Here is a 15166-nt window from a genome sequence, read left to right as displayed (position 1 = left end):
GTTGAAAGGTAATTTTCTTAAGTCTTTATTATCTCTGAAACCGATAGCATAAAAAAGGAATTGATTGGAAATTTTCACAATGTCTATCAAATTAAAAATCAGATCACCAAAATTACGTGCCCTTTAGCCATATAAATGGGCTGCAATCTCAAGACGCTTACATGTTATGACCAATCAATAGCAGGCGGAATATAGGAACCTGGGACAGTGCAACGGAAGACATTTTGGTTTTCCTTCCTGGCCAGGCAGTCTATGCGGGCCTCGCTGCTGACGGTGACGCCCGGGAACGCTGCCCGAAGTCGCTGCAGTTGTTTCACCTGAAGCACAGAAAGGGGCAACACCGTCATCTGAGAACACTGGGAAGACAAGAGCATTGACACGATCTAGGGCAATCAAGGGAATTGAAGGAGGACAGGAGCATGCGCGGCAACAAGGTTACAAGTATGTCTCTCTCCTTGTTTGTGCCATAATTGAGGGACGCCCGAGGGGTGAATCACTCAGCGTACTGGCTCTGCAAACTCAAGTGTGTGCCAGGCATGCACTTCTTGGTGCATGCCTGCAGGCACACACTTCCTGGTGCATGCCTGGCAGGCACACACTTCTTTTCTGCATGCCTGGCAGGCACACACTTCCTGGTGCATGCCTCAGGCACACACTTGCTTGTATGCATGCATAAGCGACGGCAAGTGTGTGCCTGCCAGGCATGCAGAAAAGAAGTGTGTGCCTGCCAGGCATGCACCAGGAAGTGTGTGCCTGCAGGCATGCACCAAGAAGTGCATGCCTGGCACACACTTGAGTTTGCAGAGGGTGTACACACATGAATACACGAGTACGGGCGAGTACACCTCCGACAACTCATAAACTTCACATTTTAAAACGTTTGAAGGCTTTATGTAGTGTTTCCGACAAAACTCAACACCAAATCCTACATGAAACCAGCAAATTTTGCTATTAATGAGCTTGTGAGTACACTGAGAACGGGTCTATTTGTGCACATGAGTACACCACCTCAGTGATTCGCCCCTCGGGGAAGCCTTGACAGACTGTCACACGGAAACCGACTAAACTGAGTCGGGGGTCTGCCCGCAAACGACTTAATGAGACCGCAAATTCAGAACTCCGTAAACCGTCCCTTTGCCCGATTCGCAGTTTAAAAGGCCCCCAACTCACTTATTTATTAACTTGTAAGTTTGGTCTCAGCTGTTTTTTGAAAAGGAAGTATTGGTCTTTTTACTGTCTAAGACGATTTTTATGTTGTGGCACCCCTTCTACCAGCAATTGTGCCCTAATTTTTGTTCCTCGCTTATTGACCTTTTTTGCCCTCCGGTTTCGTCAACTAAACAGCAGAAGCAGAGCCAAAAGCAAAAATTTCGATACTTTTCTTCAACCAGAATTTGTAGCCTGGCCGCAGAATTTGCCGTGTCGCTTGTTACTCCAACATCACTTTTGGTGTTTGCCCCATAGCATTTGTAGAGAAATAAGGGAAAAGGGAATAATTATTCTTAGCTCCGTAAATCGCTCAGACCCCTACACTGTTTATGATGAAACTTCTATTTCCCATGGAATTGTTCAGTAAGTTATGTCTATATCAGACAAAATTAAAAAAGTAATGTTCAAGTGACCGATACGTATGGTGAAAGTCGCGATTCTAAACTACGCAACACTTGATCAATTTTCTGCAAATTCCCATATTTAACACATGGTAATTTTCCATTTTCTGAAAGTCAAAATAAAGCGTTGTTGCAGGCTTAAGGATTTCTTTTCAAGGTCGAATAAAACAAAAACTGCCAGAAAAAAGTAGTTCGGGCCAACTTTATTTTTACGGAGTTTGGGGCCCGAAAATGTACGTTTCGATGCTAACCACCCAATAGCGAATTTTGCTGTCCAACGAGTCGATCTATTTTATCAAATGGGCTGGTATAGTGGCCTTCTGTATCCCACTGGGTGCAACCGGACTCTTTGTACATTAGGTGGACAAATTTTGCAGCCAGTAGCAAAAATTACCAACCGTTTTTACAGTGATCATTTGGACAACTGGTGCATTTCAGGCGTTATTTCTCAGGAAACTTGGAAAAGAAATCAAAATTTCGAATTTCCTTGGTCGATGTGCACGCGATCAAGCCTCCACTTAAAAAACTGAAACAAATCGTGTTGAGATTGTGTTGCCTCGAAGCAACTTCGCCGATCTTCTACCTTGAGTTCCCCGCGGTTCAATGCAACGTATCCCAAGCTTGCAACGTGGCACACACTTGTGAGCGTCAGACACGCGTGGTACAAGCCTTACTCTGACCAGAAAACGAGGTCTTCGTTTTCTAGTCACAGTATGCTGTGAAAATTTGAGTCGTCACTTGATGAAAATTTCAAGGTTTATTTTCCTTACAACAGTGCCATCAAAACAATTAATAACATTGTTGTCAAGCCCATGCAATAAGTATAGGAGCTTAGATGAAGATGTCATCATTTGGGAGTGGTAACCTATCAAGCATGATTTCGACATCGGGTGACAATAAATTTTCCCTTGTATGATAGTGCGAGACCGTCCCTCACTTGGATTCGCAAAGAAAAAGCGTGACTTACCGTGTCGGGTACCTGGACTATGAACTGAACGTGGAGCTTGCGAAGGTTAGGCAGACTGGGTGCCTGACGCACCAGGACGTCGAGCACTTCGGACAAATCGACCAAAATAAGTGACAAGTCCAACTCCTCCAGAGAAGGCGGCAGGGGCTCGAGGCAGAGACGGTGGTCCACCTTGTCGTCGTTGTGGATCATCAATTTGATGGACAAATGTGTCAGCGCCGGGAGAGAAGCGGGACCTATTCGCAGGAACTCCGAGCAGAGAACGCCGAGGTGAGTCAATCCACGGCACGAGGAGACCGCCTCCATAACCTGCAAAGGACAGAAAAAACACAATCCTACAAGAAATCCTACCAATTTTTCATCTGGAAAAGATTGAACGTTGTAGGTACAATGGAACCGTGAAGAGTCAGTCCAGGCCTCCTCGTACTTTGAACACGGCAAAAATGTTCCTAGTTTTTCCAGGTAGCCTGTAGTGAAGACATTGCGATTTCCAGGAAGTTCCTGGGAAAACCAGGAAGATTTTTTAGTACAAGTCACGCTGTACTTTCTACAATCCTCGTTACTCTTTTTCACTATTTTCTTCATACCTTTGTTGTACTGTTCACACTTTTTCTTGCAGTGGAAAGTGCCGAGGGGGAAATCACTCGCGTAATAGTCGGGTCACCTATTCCTTGCGTAATATACTATAGTAATAGGGTAATAGCCAAAATTTCCTGAGTTTTCCGTTCTAAGGGTCTGATTTTCGCTTAAATCTCGATATTCGGAAACGTAACAAGACTTCTGTAATAACGTAATAAAGCGTAATAGAACGTAATAGGGGGTAGTCGGGTCACAATTTTGAGAGAGATTGCCCCCTCGGGAAAGTGCTGTAACTTCAGGCCAGATCTAGGTTCTACACTTAAATTTGAAATCTTACAAAATATTCATTGATATAGATATAAAATTGATACTGAAAAATAGTATTAGTTTTTCTTACTAAGGCATGTAAGGCATGTCTTAGTAAAAAAAACCCACAGGTTTGAGTTTGTTCTACTGGCACAGAGAAAAATTTTAAGTACCAAAAATTATGAATGTGTATAACACATTCGTATCAAAAATTTGTAACAATAGATAAATATTTTGAAAGATGTTAAAATCTAACCTTAATGTAAGGCATAAGCCAAATTAACTTAACCACAAAGGTCAACCCACTTGCAAGTAGCAAAATCACTCCCGAAATATGTAATACGCAAATAACGATGAAAAACTGCGAAATAACTCCGAAATAGTCACGAAATTTGCTACGAAACATTGTCGCAATACCCGAAAATAATCCGAAATAGCTAGCGGTGGAGTAACCGAAATAGCGCGACATACGCCACATTCAAGAGTGAATTTCAACTTGGTTGCAACTTTCTTTGTAAAACTAATTTTTTTAGAAGTTAAGGTAGTAAAAATTGACATCCTCTGCATGTCCATGAAACGTTGTCTCCCAAGACTTTCGTCGTAAAATAGCAACGCTTTTCGTGACAATTCAAGTTGTAAGTTTACACGTCGACCCCTCCCAAGAAAACCAACCTAACTCGCCTGGGCGCTAGGAAACAATCCTAATTCGCTGGGGTGCTAAAAGACCATCAGAACTCGCACGAAAGTCGGGAGACTACACTGAAAAACTTAACGTGGTCTAGACCGCACCAAATGCGGTGTGGTCAAATGGATGCCATTTTGACCACACCGGTTGGTGTGGTCTAGACAGGGGGCAACAACGGCCTAGGAAGCGCGTGAAGCCATGCGCGAGGGAGGTGCGGGGGTTACCTATTTTGCTTCGATTGGAAGATCTAGCCCGTTGATTGCAAAACGCTTTGCGCAGACCAAAAGAGGACAAAATTTAAGGTGCATTAGGCGTAGTAGACTGCCCGATACTTCCAATTCAACCGAACACAAGGGCGGGATCATTACATCAAAATGGCGCATTCGAGTTTTTCCTGAATTTTATGATTTCTCATGTTTTTCGGTGTTTTCACTGCACCTTAACAAAGAGTCAGGGGGGAGTTTCGAAAAGAGCAATTAGCCTAATACACTCTAAATTTCAAGCCCTTTCCATCGGTGCAAAGCGTTTCGAAACACACTGTCTAGTTTTCATGATCTCGAACAAGTGCGCAACCTCTGCACTGCGGCGCGAGCATCGCTTCACGCTCTCCCTAGGCCGTTGCCACCCCCTGGGTCTAGATCACACAAAACGCACCAAACGTGGTCAAGACCACACCAACTGGTGTGGTCAAAATGGTACCCATCTGACCACACCAGTGATGGGGTCTGGACCACGTTTCAGTGTATCTTAACTTGATTGAGGATAACTTTGACAGGGAGCGGAAGGAAGTTTAGACCATTACCACACGGTTTCCTAGCACCCTGGCGAGTTAGGACGGTGTTCTAGCGACCAGGCTAGCGAGGATAGTTTTCTTACGAGGGGTGGAAGTTCAGGGAACAACAAATGTCCGTTAGGATGTCCATACCTGCATGGTGTGGGTCACCCAGGACCACATGTTACCGATGGTCAAATAACGGAGTGTTGAAGAGTGGGCCTTGATGAAAGCCACCAGTGGAGCAGGCGTCGGTGCAGGTAACGGGTGCTTGATCCAGGACACACTGTGAACATAGCTGACGACATACATGCTGCCACTCCTTGCGTAGACCGTTATGTCCTACACACTGACAGTATTGGTACCATTCTGAACGAGCTCTCGCACAATTTTAAACCTGCGACTTTTCTCGTGCGAAGTTTTCTGCAGAATCGCACAAATTCAGGCGGTCGCCAGCAAATTTAAATGGAGAGCACATAAGCACAAAATTGTGCGAGAACACGTACAAAAATTGTACGACACAGTTCGACATGCATTACGGGCTTTTTCGAGTATCTTACGCCTTTATACTAACGCAAAGTAAAGGTCGGAGCCCAGGGGACACTCGGCCACAGAGTCCGCGGCGAAGTTCCGCAGCCGCGGCACTCTGAGGACGGACAGCAGTTCCAAGAGCTGGCGGGAGGCTTCTCGAAAGTGCAGCTCTTCCAAGTGCAGCCCCAACTTGCTCACGATCTTCTCAGCGTCCTTCGGCGCGGCGATGAAGGTCGTGAAGTTGAGACAGGTGACCTGCCGAACCAAACAGAGTGAGCCAGAAGACCGGTGGAGAAGGCTGTCAAAATCACGGACCCGTAGCTTCTTTCACGCTAAATGCACTGTAAAAAATATCGTGAATTTACGAAATATTAGTTCACGATATGTTTCATAAAAAAATTGTTATTGTTTTTTCAATTTACAAAGTGTATCGCAATCCTACAAGATCATTACAAAATGTATCGTAACCCTACATAATCACTTCGTAAAGAGAGAGAAATCTTCCTAAATTGGCGAATTTACAGACAAAATCACTACGAAATGTTTTGTTTAGTGAGGCTTTACGAAATGTCCAAAAACAACGAAAAAAGTTTGGGTAATTTTCTTTTGCGAAGTTGTCGTTTATATATGAAAACATTTCGTGAACTTTTTGAACTGAGACATTTGTTGTTACGGAGAAAAAAAATATTTTTTGGTAGATTTTTCACAGCACGTTTGTTGAATCTGAAAATCTTGATAATGGGCCGAAAACATTTCGAAAATATACGACATGTGCCGTATATAAACGACATTTTTGTAAAACTACGATCAGTTCGTAAAAGAAAATTACCCAAACTTTTTTCGTTTATTCACGAGAAAACTTTTTACAGTGTGGGACTTGAGCCGAAAGTGTGACTCACTCGGTGAAAAAATTTTGTGGGAACCGTCGTGTTACTCTTGAGCCACGCACTCGAAGTTTCGTTAGCCATGAAATCTAAAATTCATTTCGCTGTGGCCTACCAATTTTCCCTCGACCGTGGCTAAGAGAAGGCACCTTGCCCATTTAAATGCGTTCAGCAAATGGGATTTGTCTGCTATGGGTTTTTATGCCAAAAGTTTGGGTTAGGAAATTTCCTCAGCCAATGGCATAAGAAAATTCCAGTTATTTTTTACAGTGCACTTTAGGACAAAATCGTGGATAACATTTTCATCAGAGTTCTTATACTTATTGCATGGGAGTGACAACTCTGCCATGGAGTGTTTCTATGACATTCTTGTAAGGAAATGTAGCTTTGCGATTGTCATCAAGTGACACGCAAAATTTTCAAAGTGTGGAAGAAAAACCCACCTTAGCTGTAGTCTCCATGAGTGCCTTCATGATCGGCGCGCTGACGCGCCAGCCTCGGACCACGATCGCCCTCAGGCAAGGTGCTGCCCGCAATACCCTGCAAGAGGTGCGGTCCACTGCGCGCCCTGGCAGACACGCAGGTTTCTCCGCAGTTTCGTTGCCAGCGAGTCCTTTCCCGGTTACGTTGCTCTCGTCACTTGGACCATTTGCCTTTGCCTCGGAACTCTTTCCTCCGTTAGCCAAGTCTCGACTGATGTTCTCTTGCACTCCGGGATCTTGTTTGCCGGCTTCAGCGTCCTTCGCGTCGTCACTACACTGTGATTTACTATAGCCGGTGACGCTGCCAACGTGTTCATCTTCAGAAATGCCGCTAGTGCCATGCTTGTCGTCACCGCCACTCGCGTTCCTGTCAGTACCATCGCAATCTTCATGGCTTCCCTCAACATCGTCGCATCCTTGATGGCCATCTTCCAAATTGACAGCTTCGCTTTCATCATCAATACTATTGCCTTCACTGTCGCCCCCACAATTGTCAGCTTTACTTTGTTCATCTTTGCCTTTACTTTGATCATCCCCACTATTGTCAGCTTCACTTTCCTCATCCCCACTATTAACAGCTTCACTTTTATCATTCCCACTATTGTCAGCTTCACTTTCCTCATCCCCACTATTAGCTTCACTTTTATCATTCTCTCTATTGGCAGCTTCACTTTCCTCATCCCCACTATTAACAACTTCACTTTTATCATTCCCACTAATGGCAGCTTTACTTTTATCATCCCCACTTTTGTCATCTGCGCAATCATCCTCACTACTGTCAGCATCACTTTCCTCCATACTTTCACTTGGGTCATTGTCACTACCGCCTGAACTGTCCTCATCCTCGACATCCTCCCACTCGCTGCTCTCTTCGCTATCGTCGTCATGGGCGAAGCTGGGCTTGATGTGCTTCGGATCCTCACCCACTTCCAAGACGACGCCGACCCACATCATTGGATTCCTGAAGAACTGCCTCCAGCTGCGACTGACTTGGCCGGCTGTGACTCGGTCGTCGAGGGGCAGCATCTTGAAAATCAAACGCCACACTTCCATAGGTAGAAGCGACAGAGGGTCCATTTTCACCGAGATCTTCACCCTGTAGTGTGGACAGAAAAGGCTCGTGTACACACTAAATTCCTTAGAAAAATTACAATGAGATTCCAAACGCTAAACATAGCACGCATGGTGCAAAGCATTGAGGTAACACCCGTACGTGCAACACGCACTGTCCGAAACAAAAAAACACAATAAATCTTTTAACGATAAGTACAGCTAACCCTGTAGTTCAGAGTACGGGATATCCTGTAATTTTATACAGGATACACTGTACTTTGGGCGGGATTTACTGTGCCAAGTGGAGTACGGAATATCCTGTACAAACTACAGTAAATCCAGTAGCCGGGCACGGTAAATCCTACGTTCCGGTCCTGGCCAAAAAATTAACGAGATTCACTGTGATTTTTTTGCACAGTGCGCCCCTATCCTAATGCATGGGGTGGGGATGGTAAAACACTGCACCTTGACGATATACTCATAGCGTTTGGATTCTCAGTGCATTCGACGTGGAATTTTGAGGGTACGTGCTGTACGTACAAATTTATACGCAATTTCGCACGGATTTGAGTGACTCTGCGTGCAGTATTGCATGAAAAATTCACATGTTTAAGCTTTTGCGAGACCACGTTCAAAATTGTACAAATACATTCAGCGTGAACTAGGTCATGGAGTGCACACTCTGAAAACCTTACAAATTATTTTAGGCCTTGCAAAGAAAAGAAGCTTGACATTACAAAGTATTTAAAGCACAAATAAGCTTAATTCGTAATATACGAACTACCTCCATGAACACTCTCATTCCAGGAACGTGACATCACTGACAAAATGTCACGTTCGTTTGTGCATTGTGTCACATTCGTTTGAATGTGAACAAGCTAGTTTTTGGCCAATTCACACCCAGACGAATCTGACACAATGCTCAAACGAACGTGACATTTTGTCACGTCCGTTTCAGCGTGATGTCACGTTCCTGGAATGAGAGTGTATTGTTTGTACCTTGCATGTACTCAGAATACTTCGTAAGGTCATGCGCGTGCAAATTTCAAAGGCTGCACTGAAAAAAAAAGTCTAGTAACGATAACCAGAATCCTGGTACCAAATACCAGACTGTCTGATAGAATATAACTCAACTAGAATTCTGGTAAAAAATACTAAACTGTCTAGTTGGCCTCAGTCTAGTAAACCGTACCAGATTTATAGTTATCCTCACAATGCCGCCAGGTCCTCTTCTGGTAGTTTTTACCAAACATCCTGGTTAGTTAATGTGCTTACAAAACTGAAGTAAGAAGTCCAAAATTTAATAAAATATTTTTTCGTAGTGATGAAACCTGATGTGACGTCGATTTCGTTAACGAACAACCTCTGAATTGTTTTTTTCCCTCCTCCTCTCCTCCGGATTCGAACCGGGATCTGACACTTGTGAGACGGGCACGTTACCACTGCGCCACCACGTCGCCTGTGGGTCGAGGGGATCCCCACCAGGTGACTCTCTACGTGTCTGGCTCAGGGAAATACTCCTAGTGTTTCTTTCGGATTTAAGACTCCGAAAATAACGAAACCGGTTGCAGTTTACTTTTTGACACCCGAACATTTCAATTGAAACGAATATTTCGAAGTTTTACGTATGGTGCCAATTACGGAACAGTCTGGTAAAATTTACCAGGATTATTAACCAGACACCTGGTAAATGTCACAACACCCGATCTGGTTACTGCAACTGATCATCTGGTGAGAGTTACTAGGATTCTCGTATGAGTAACTAGTACTCGTTTAACTAGGATTGGTCTGGTACTTTTAACCAGACTTTTTCCTCAGTGATGGACTTTCATAAAGAGATCCCAGTGAGAGTCAGAACCATGATTTGAGAAGTGACACCTAAAAACATCGGAAAGTCCTCACTGGTAAAACAAAGGATGCACTGTTAGGGATTTTGATGTAAAGTAACGAGTATTTCCCTGTTAATTCTATAGTACAAATTGTTCGTAAGTTAATGAGTACAGTCGTTATAATTCAAATCTTCAACCATATCATTTTCAGGTTGGTCTTGGTTTGCCTCGACAAAAAAAAAACGTGAAAATAGAACTAATAATGTACCTTGAAAATTTTGCGACTTTCTTTGTATATTTACGATTTTTCCTTGTTAAATTACGATTTTTCTTTGTAATTCAACAAACATTTGTAATTTTACGAACAATTCGTCCTATAGAATTAACAGGGAATTACTCATTAATTTACAATTAAACTTGTAAAATGCTTGTAATATGACAACTTTCGTTCGTGAAATGACGACATTCTTCGTAAAATTACAGCTATAGTTCGTAATTTTACAAGGTTAACCGTAAAAATCCGTGTAACATTGTGAAATTTCTGTTTGTATTTAGCCAATGACGAATACGTTCGTAAAATTACGAGTTTATTTTGTAAAATTACGATGGATTCATGTAAAATAAAGTTGTAAAAATACGACTTCCCCTTACAGTGTGGGGCGTAAAACGTTTACGCCCTGTGAGGGTATAAATTCGTTGCCTTTGTTTCACCTCTGCTGTCAAAATTAGAGCACACTTCGTCGTTAGTTTGAACAATTTCTGGCCTCACACAATTGAAAGCAAACCTGCTTGTCGTGCAAGCACTTTCACTTGAATTTGTGAGATTCTGCGCACAATAATGAACGAATGAGCTCGCATGTTCAAAATTGTGAAACCACGTTCACAGATGAACAAATACATTTAGTGTGTGCTGTTACGACACCCAATGAATAAGCAGCTTGCCCGATTTTTTTTTTCGGTCCATATGACGGCTTCTTGCTTTTGTTCAATGCCTAGACCCGCTCCTTATTGTCTACAGCATAATGTGACAAGGACATCAACCAACAGGGTATTCAGAGAAGGTCAGGACCGGAAGCCACAACCCGCAGTCGTGGCCGGAAACTTCTTACAGAAACGGATTCGTCTCGACAAGACGAAAGAAAATGTCTTCACATCATATAGGTAAGGATGGATTTCCCACCCTAAACACGTTATTGAGCTTCATAATTACTAAGAAGGCCATTTTTGGCCATTTTACAAATTTTGAAGATAACTACACTGTTAAAAAAAAATTCTGAAAATTCAGACTAAATGAACTGAAGAAAATTTCGCAAAAGGCACTCCTAATTTTCAGACCAACTTTTTCAGAAACATGCGGTCTGAAAATTCAGACCTGTGAATTCAGACCACAAGTCTGAATATGGATTAAGACCTCTAGTCTGAATTGGTATTAAGACCGCTGGACTTTGAAATTTAGGAATTTGTTGAGCTTAAAATTGAGATGTCTTATTTCTTAAAAAAGGGCTTCCTGGTCTGAATTTGCTTTCAGCAGTTCACTCCCATACCCCTCGCCTCCCTCTTTGTGCGCAGTGCGGGCAAGGTAATATATGAAAGTTGATCCAACCAATGCTTTAAGAAGGATGAAAATTGCTGAGGCTAGTAAAAGTCAATTTTGTAACCTTAAGGATACTGTCAAGTGAAACTTGCATGTCCTAGAAATATTTGTCACAGGAAGTTCATTTTGAGGTCAAAATTCCACCACTATTAGATAAATTTATTCTCAAAGTTGGGGACTCCAACTCTAATTAGTTTCTGAGTTATGGAGGTTTACGTAAACTTTTAGTCGTTTCCTCCAAATTCTTCTCACGACAAAGGATTAGCTACCCAGCCTTCAGATTCTTGCAATTATATCTATTTTTGCATATGAAAAAGAAAGCGTTGTCAAATTTGAAAATACAAGTCCAGGAGAGGCTGTATTAGCTTTTAAAAAGCTAACTTATCAGGCCCACTTTTATTTTTCTTCAAATTTAAAAGATTTTGCCTTATTATTGGTTTATGGTGTTTCAGAAAAACTAAGGGAGATATTTTTTTAAAAAAGCTATCTATTTCCTTTGCAAAAATAGATATAATTACAGTAATATGAAGACTGGGTCGCTAATCCTTTGTCGTGAGGAAAATTTGAGAGAAACGACTAAAAGTTAACGTAAACATCCATAACTCAGAAACTAAAATAAGGTGGTGTACAACTCTTAGTGCATGAGTTAATGCAATGGAAAGGAACTTTTATCCAGGTTATGAGACAAGTATTTTTTTTTTAAAAAAGTTATAAAGTCACTTTGGTCACTTTAGTCATCATAACCATAAATTTCTTTGCTTATCATTGCAAAATCAACTCAAACCTTGGTTGTAACAATTAACTCACTGTGGCAAGCACACGATCCAACACGCACCGGTGCACACGAAGTGAACGTATCAGATTCGTCCAACCAGAAGTTTGAACTAATATCCGATGAAGGCACTTTGGGGACGAGTGTGAACAGGGAGAGGCGAATAACTTAGAACACCTCTCGCCCTCTCACCGCCCGCCCCTTCAGTTTCGGGAGATGCGTACAGCGAGCGCAGAGTCACTACAGCGTCAAGAAGGGTCATCAGCAGAAAACACTTCGAACTAAAATGCACTTCTTTCCGTCGACATGACTTCAGCGCGCCGAGCGAGTGGACCTGACGCAAAATACACGCGATGTGTGCACCTTGGAAGACTGCTGGAGACTGATGTTTTGCGTGCAGGGCGCCGGGTCGGCCAAAACATTCCGAGTTGCCGACGGATTAGCGCTCCCCTCCTGCCGAGCCAATCAGAGGGCGCCTCCAGCCGGCCCTGCCTCGCCGGACTTTCCGAGAATGCACCGGCGGGGACAGTCCTGCGGCCGCTGCACTGGGCTCGGCTCGGTGCTCGGCCCTGCTCGGTGCCGAACGGACTCAGCCGAACAAGTCCGAGACAAACTAGATCGCTTTCGGGCCTACTAGCTTAGCTGGTCAAGGTGCTCCCAGAGCGCCATAAAGAGGGCTACTCTGGGGCTCAAGGTGCTACCTTCGGGGCAGTCCGATTAAGGCAGCGTGTGTAGAGAGAGAGGGCGGGAGTCAGACGAGTCGGGCAGAAAATTTAGACCGGGCGCTGAATTCTACTTTCAGACTCGCAGGGCAAATTATTAAACCTTGTTAAGTCTGAATTTTCAGACCGCCGCGTCTGAAATTTTTTTCAGACTACAAGGTCCGTATTTTTAGACCTGGGGTCCAAATATTAGGACTCTAGTCTGAAAACGAAATTCAGACGGACAAGTCTGACACTTTCGGTCTGAATTTTCAGAATTTTTTTAACAGTGTAGCCATTTCATTTCCCATCCAAACCTACGACATGCGTTGACATATTTGGCTTGTCTTGACGGGACGAATCCATTTCTACTAGGAGGCATCAATTTGCGCAACTTGGTAGATTCACTCAAACTCCTTGGGACAACGACCAAGACATCCACTTGACTTTCAAGGCGGCACTTTCACCGTGTTGAAAGCACGCGTTTTGAGGAGCGCACTCCGCACACACACAGATTTTGTGTAAGCCACAGCGAAGTTAATCCCACACTACCGTAACGGCCGCGGTTACGCCAGTACGTTCGCGTCTGAAAATCGACGCTCAGCCAGCGCTCAGCACACGAATCACAGTAAAAGCTCTCCGAAGAATCGATTCGTAATACGAAGAAAATGAAGGCATTGTTTCTACGAAGAAACGCTTCGTATTATGAAGAAGAGTCTTTCGTAATACGAAGCATTTCTTCATAATGCGAAGCAATTGTACCATGCCTTCATTTTCTCCGCAGTCACTGCAAATGCAAAGGCGATACCGTACTTAAGTACATTTTTTGATGATACAATTGGGTATCGCTAATAAACGGCCTTACGGAAAAGTATTGCCTTCAGAACGGCGATACACAGAAGTGTCGCCAAAATTTGGCGATACTTTCGGGTATCGCCAAAACCACGGCATTGAACTAAGAACTCGTCCCCTTGATTTGTTCAACGTTTATTGCCAAATCGTGGCAGTACTCCAAAGTATCGCCACATCTTGGCGATACTTTTGTGTAACGCCGTTCTGAAGGCAATACTTTCCCGTAAAGCCGTTTTTTAGCGATACTCAATTGTATCGCTTAAAAAGGTACTAAAAGTATTGCCTTTGTATTTACAGTGGTTATGAAGCAAATGCTTCGCAGGCTTTTATTTAAGAGTGATTCCGACTTACTTGTGCGGGAGACCTTCCGTGGAGGTGTCACGCACTCACGAGCTCTTGGCCGACTGGCAGGGCTCGGCTGTTCCGTTGGAGACGTCGGTCTGGCGGGCTGTGGCTGTGGCAGGGGGAGGGGGAGGGGTCGCACGCAGCCGCCGCCGCAGAGCGGAGTCCTGGAACTGATAGCCCCGTGCGCCGTGCACTCGACACCGGCCAAGGGATGCGTCGCGTCAGCAGTGGCAAGCGGAGAGCAGGCCTAAACACAGCGCGCGTCTGAGCCAGAAGCGGACACACACACACACACACACACACACACATATACATACATACCTGGCGTAACACGCCGATTTTTGCAATGGCTTTTCTGTCATGCCATTTTTTATGGCGTGACACTTGTTTTCGGACAAAGGTGTGTAAGTCCACGTCTGAAAACTTGTGAGTATGTATTGAGGACCTCCCTGCATACACTGTTAAAAAATTCGGATTAAAATTTCATAACACGTTAATGTAATTATTATCCTTTTTTCTGTTCTGAAATTTCATGGCGATTTTCTGCAATGACAAAAATTTCGATGGCGATTTTCTGCAATGAAATAAATTTCATTGCAGAAAATCGCCAAGAAATGTCATAGCAATGTGCTGTGAAACTTCATTAAATTGTTAATGAAAATTCGTATGCAAGTTTTGACATTTCGTTTCCGATTTGTGGTATTGTATTTCATAAACGGGTTATGGAATCTCGACCGGTATCTTGACTCTTAGTTCCAAACCAGATCTAAAAATTGCAAGAGGGCTAAGTCCACCTTAGACATCGATCTTAACTCGGAGTGATACTCAGTGAGATGGGTTGGGGGCACGTTGTACCACATCCACGAGGAGGCTCTCGCTGGACCTAACCTAATGGCCGACTATAGGAGCCAGCGAGTCGCAACATGGTTCTGCGTTTTTCTCGACTTCATAGTAATATTTTGTTCAACACTTTTAGCATACGTCTAGAGTAGATATTCACTTAGGTAACCAAGGAAAAAAATATTAATTTTACTTAAATGAATAGGCAAAACTTATTAGTGAACGAACACGGCGCTCCAAACGCCACCTAGCGGCAGCTTCTTGAAACCTGACTTTGAGCCCAGGTGGCTGACAGGCCGCACCATATGAGCAGTGGATTGACCACAGTTTGCGTTTAATGATACTAAAATTCTTTTTTGGTGCA

The 15166-nt window shown here is 43.6% G+C and overlaps 1 protein-coding gene across 5 annotated transcripts; it reads right to left on the bottom strand.

The window, feature by feature from the left end:
* Position 1: 1 nt before the first annotated feature.
* On the bottom strand, positions 2-14795 carry LOC117639614. Of its 5 annotated transcripts, none has more exons than XM_034375460.1 (7): positions 14757-14795; positions 14284-14420; positions 6778-7912; positions 5494-5705; positions 5073-5217; positions 2578-2886; positions 2-317 (listed from the first exon to the last, which is right to left on the bottom strand). In XM_034375460.1, the coding sequence occupies exons 1-7, from the start codon at positions 14763-14765 to the stop codon at positions 165-167; spliced, it is 2100 nt and encodes a 699-aa protein (XP_034231351.1). In that variant the 5' UTR covers positions 14766-14795; the 3' UTR covers positions 2-164. The 5 variants fall into 5 exon arrangements, with proteins under 5 accessions (XP_034231351.1, XP_034231360.1, XP_034231376.1 ...); XM_034375469.1 differs by having other exon boundaries at positions 5073-5205; XM_034375485.1 differs by lacking the exons at positions 14284-14420; positions 14757-14795 and adding an exon at positions 13969-14209.
* Positions 14796-15166: the final 371 nt, after the last annotated feature.

Source organism: Thrips palmi, unplaced genomic scaffold (assembly GCF_012932325.1).
Source record: "Thrips palmi isolate BJ-2018 unplaced genomic scaffold, TpBJ-2018v1 HiC_scaffold_1, whole genome shotgun sequence".
Lineage (NCBI taxonomy): Eukaryota > Metazoa > Arthropoda > Insecta > Thysanoptera > Thripidae > Thrips > Thrips palmi.
This window is presented reverse-complemented; position numbering and strand designations above follow the sequence as displayed.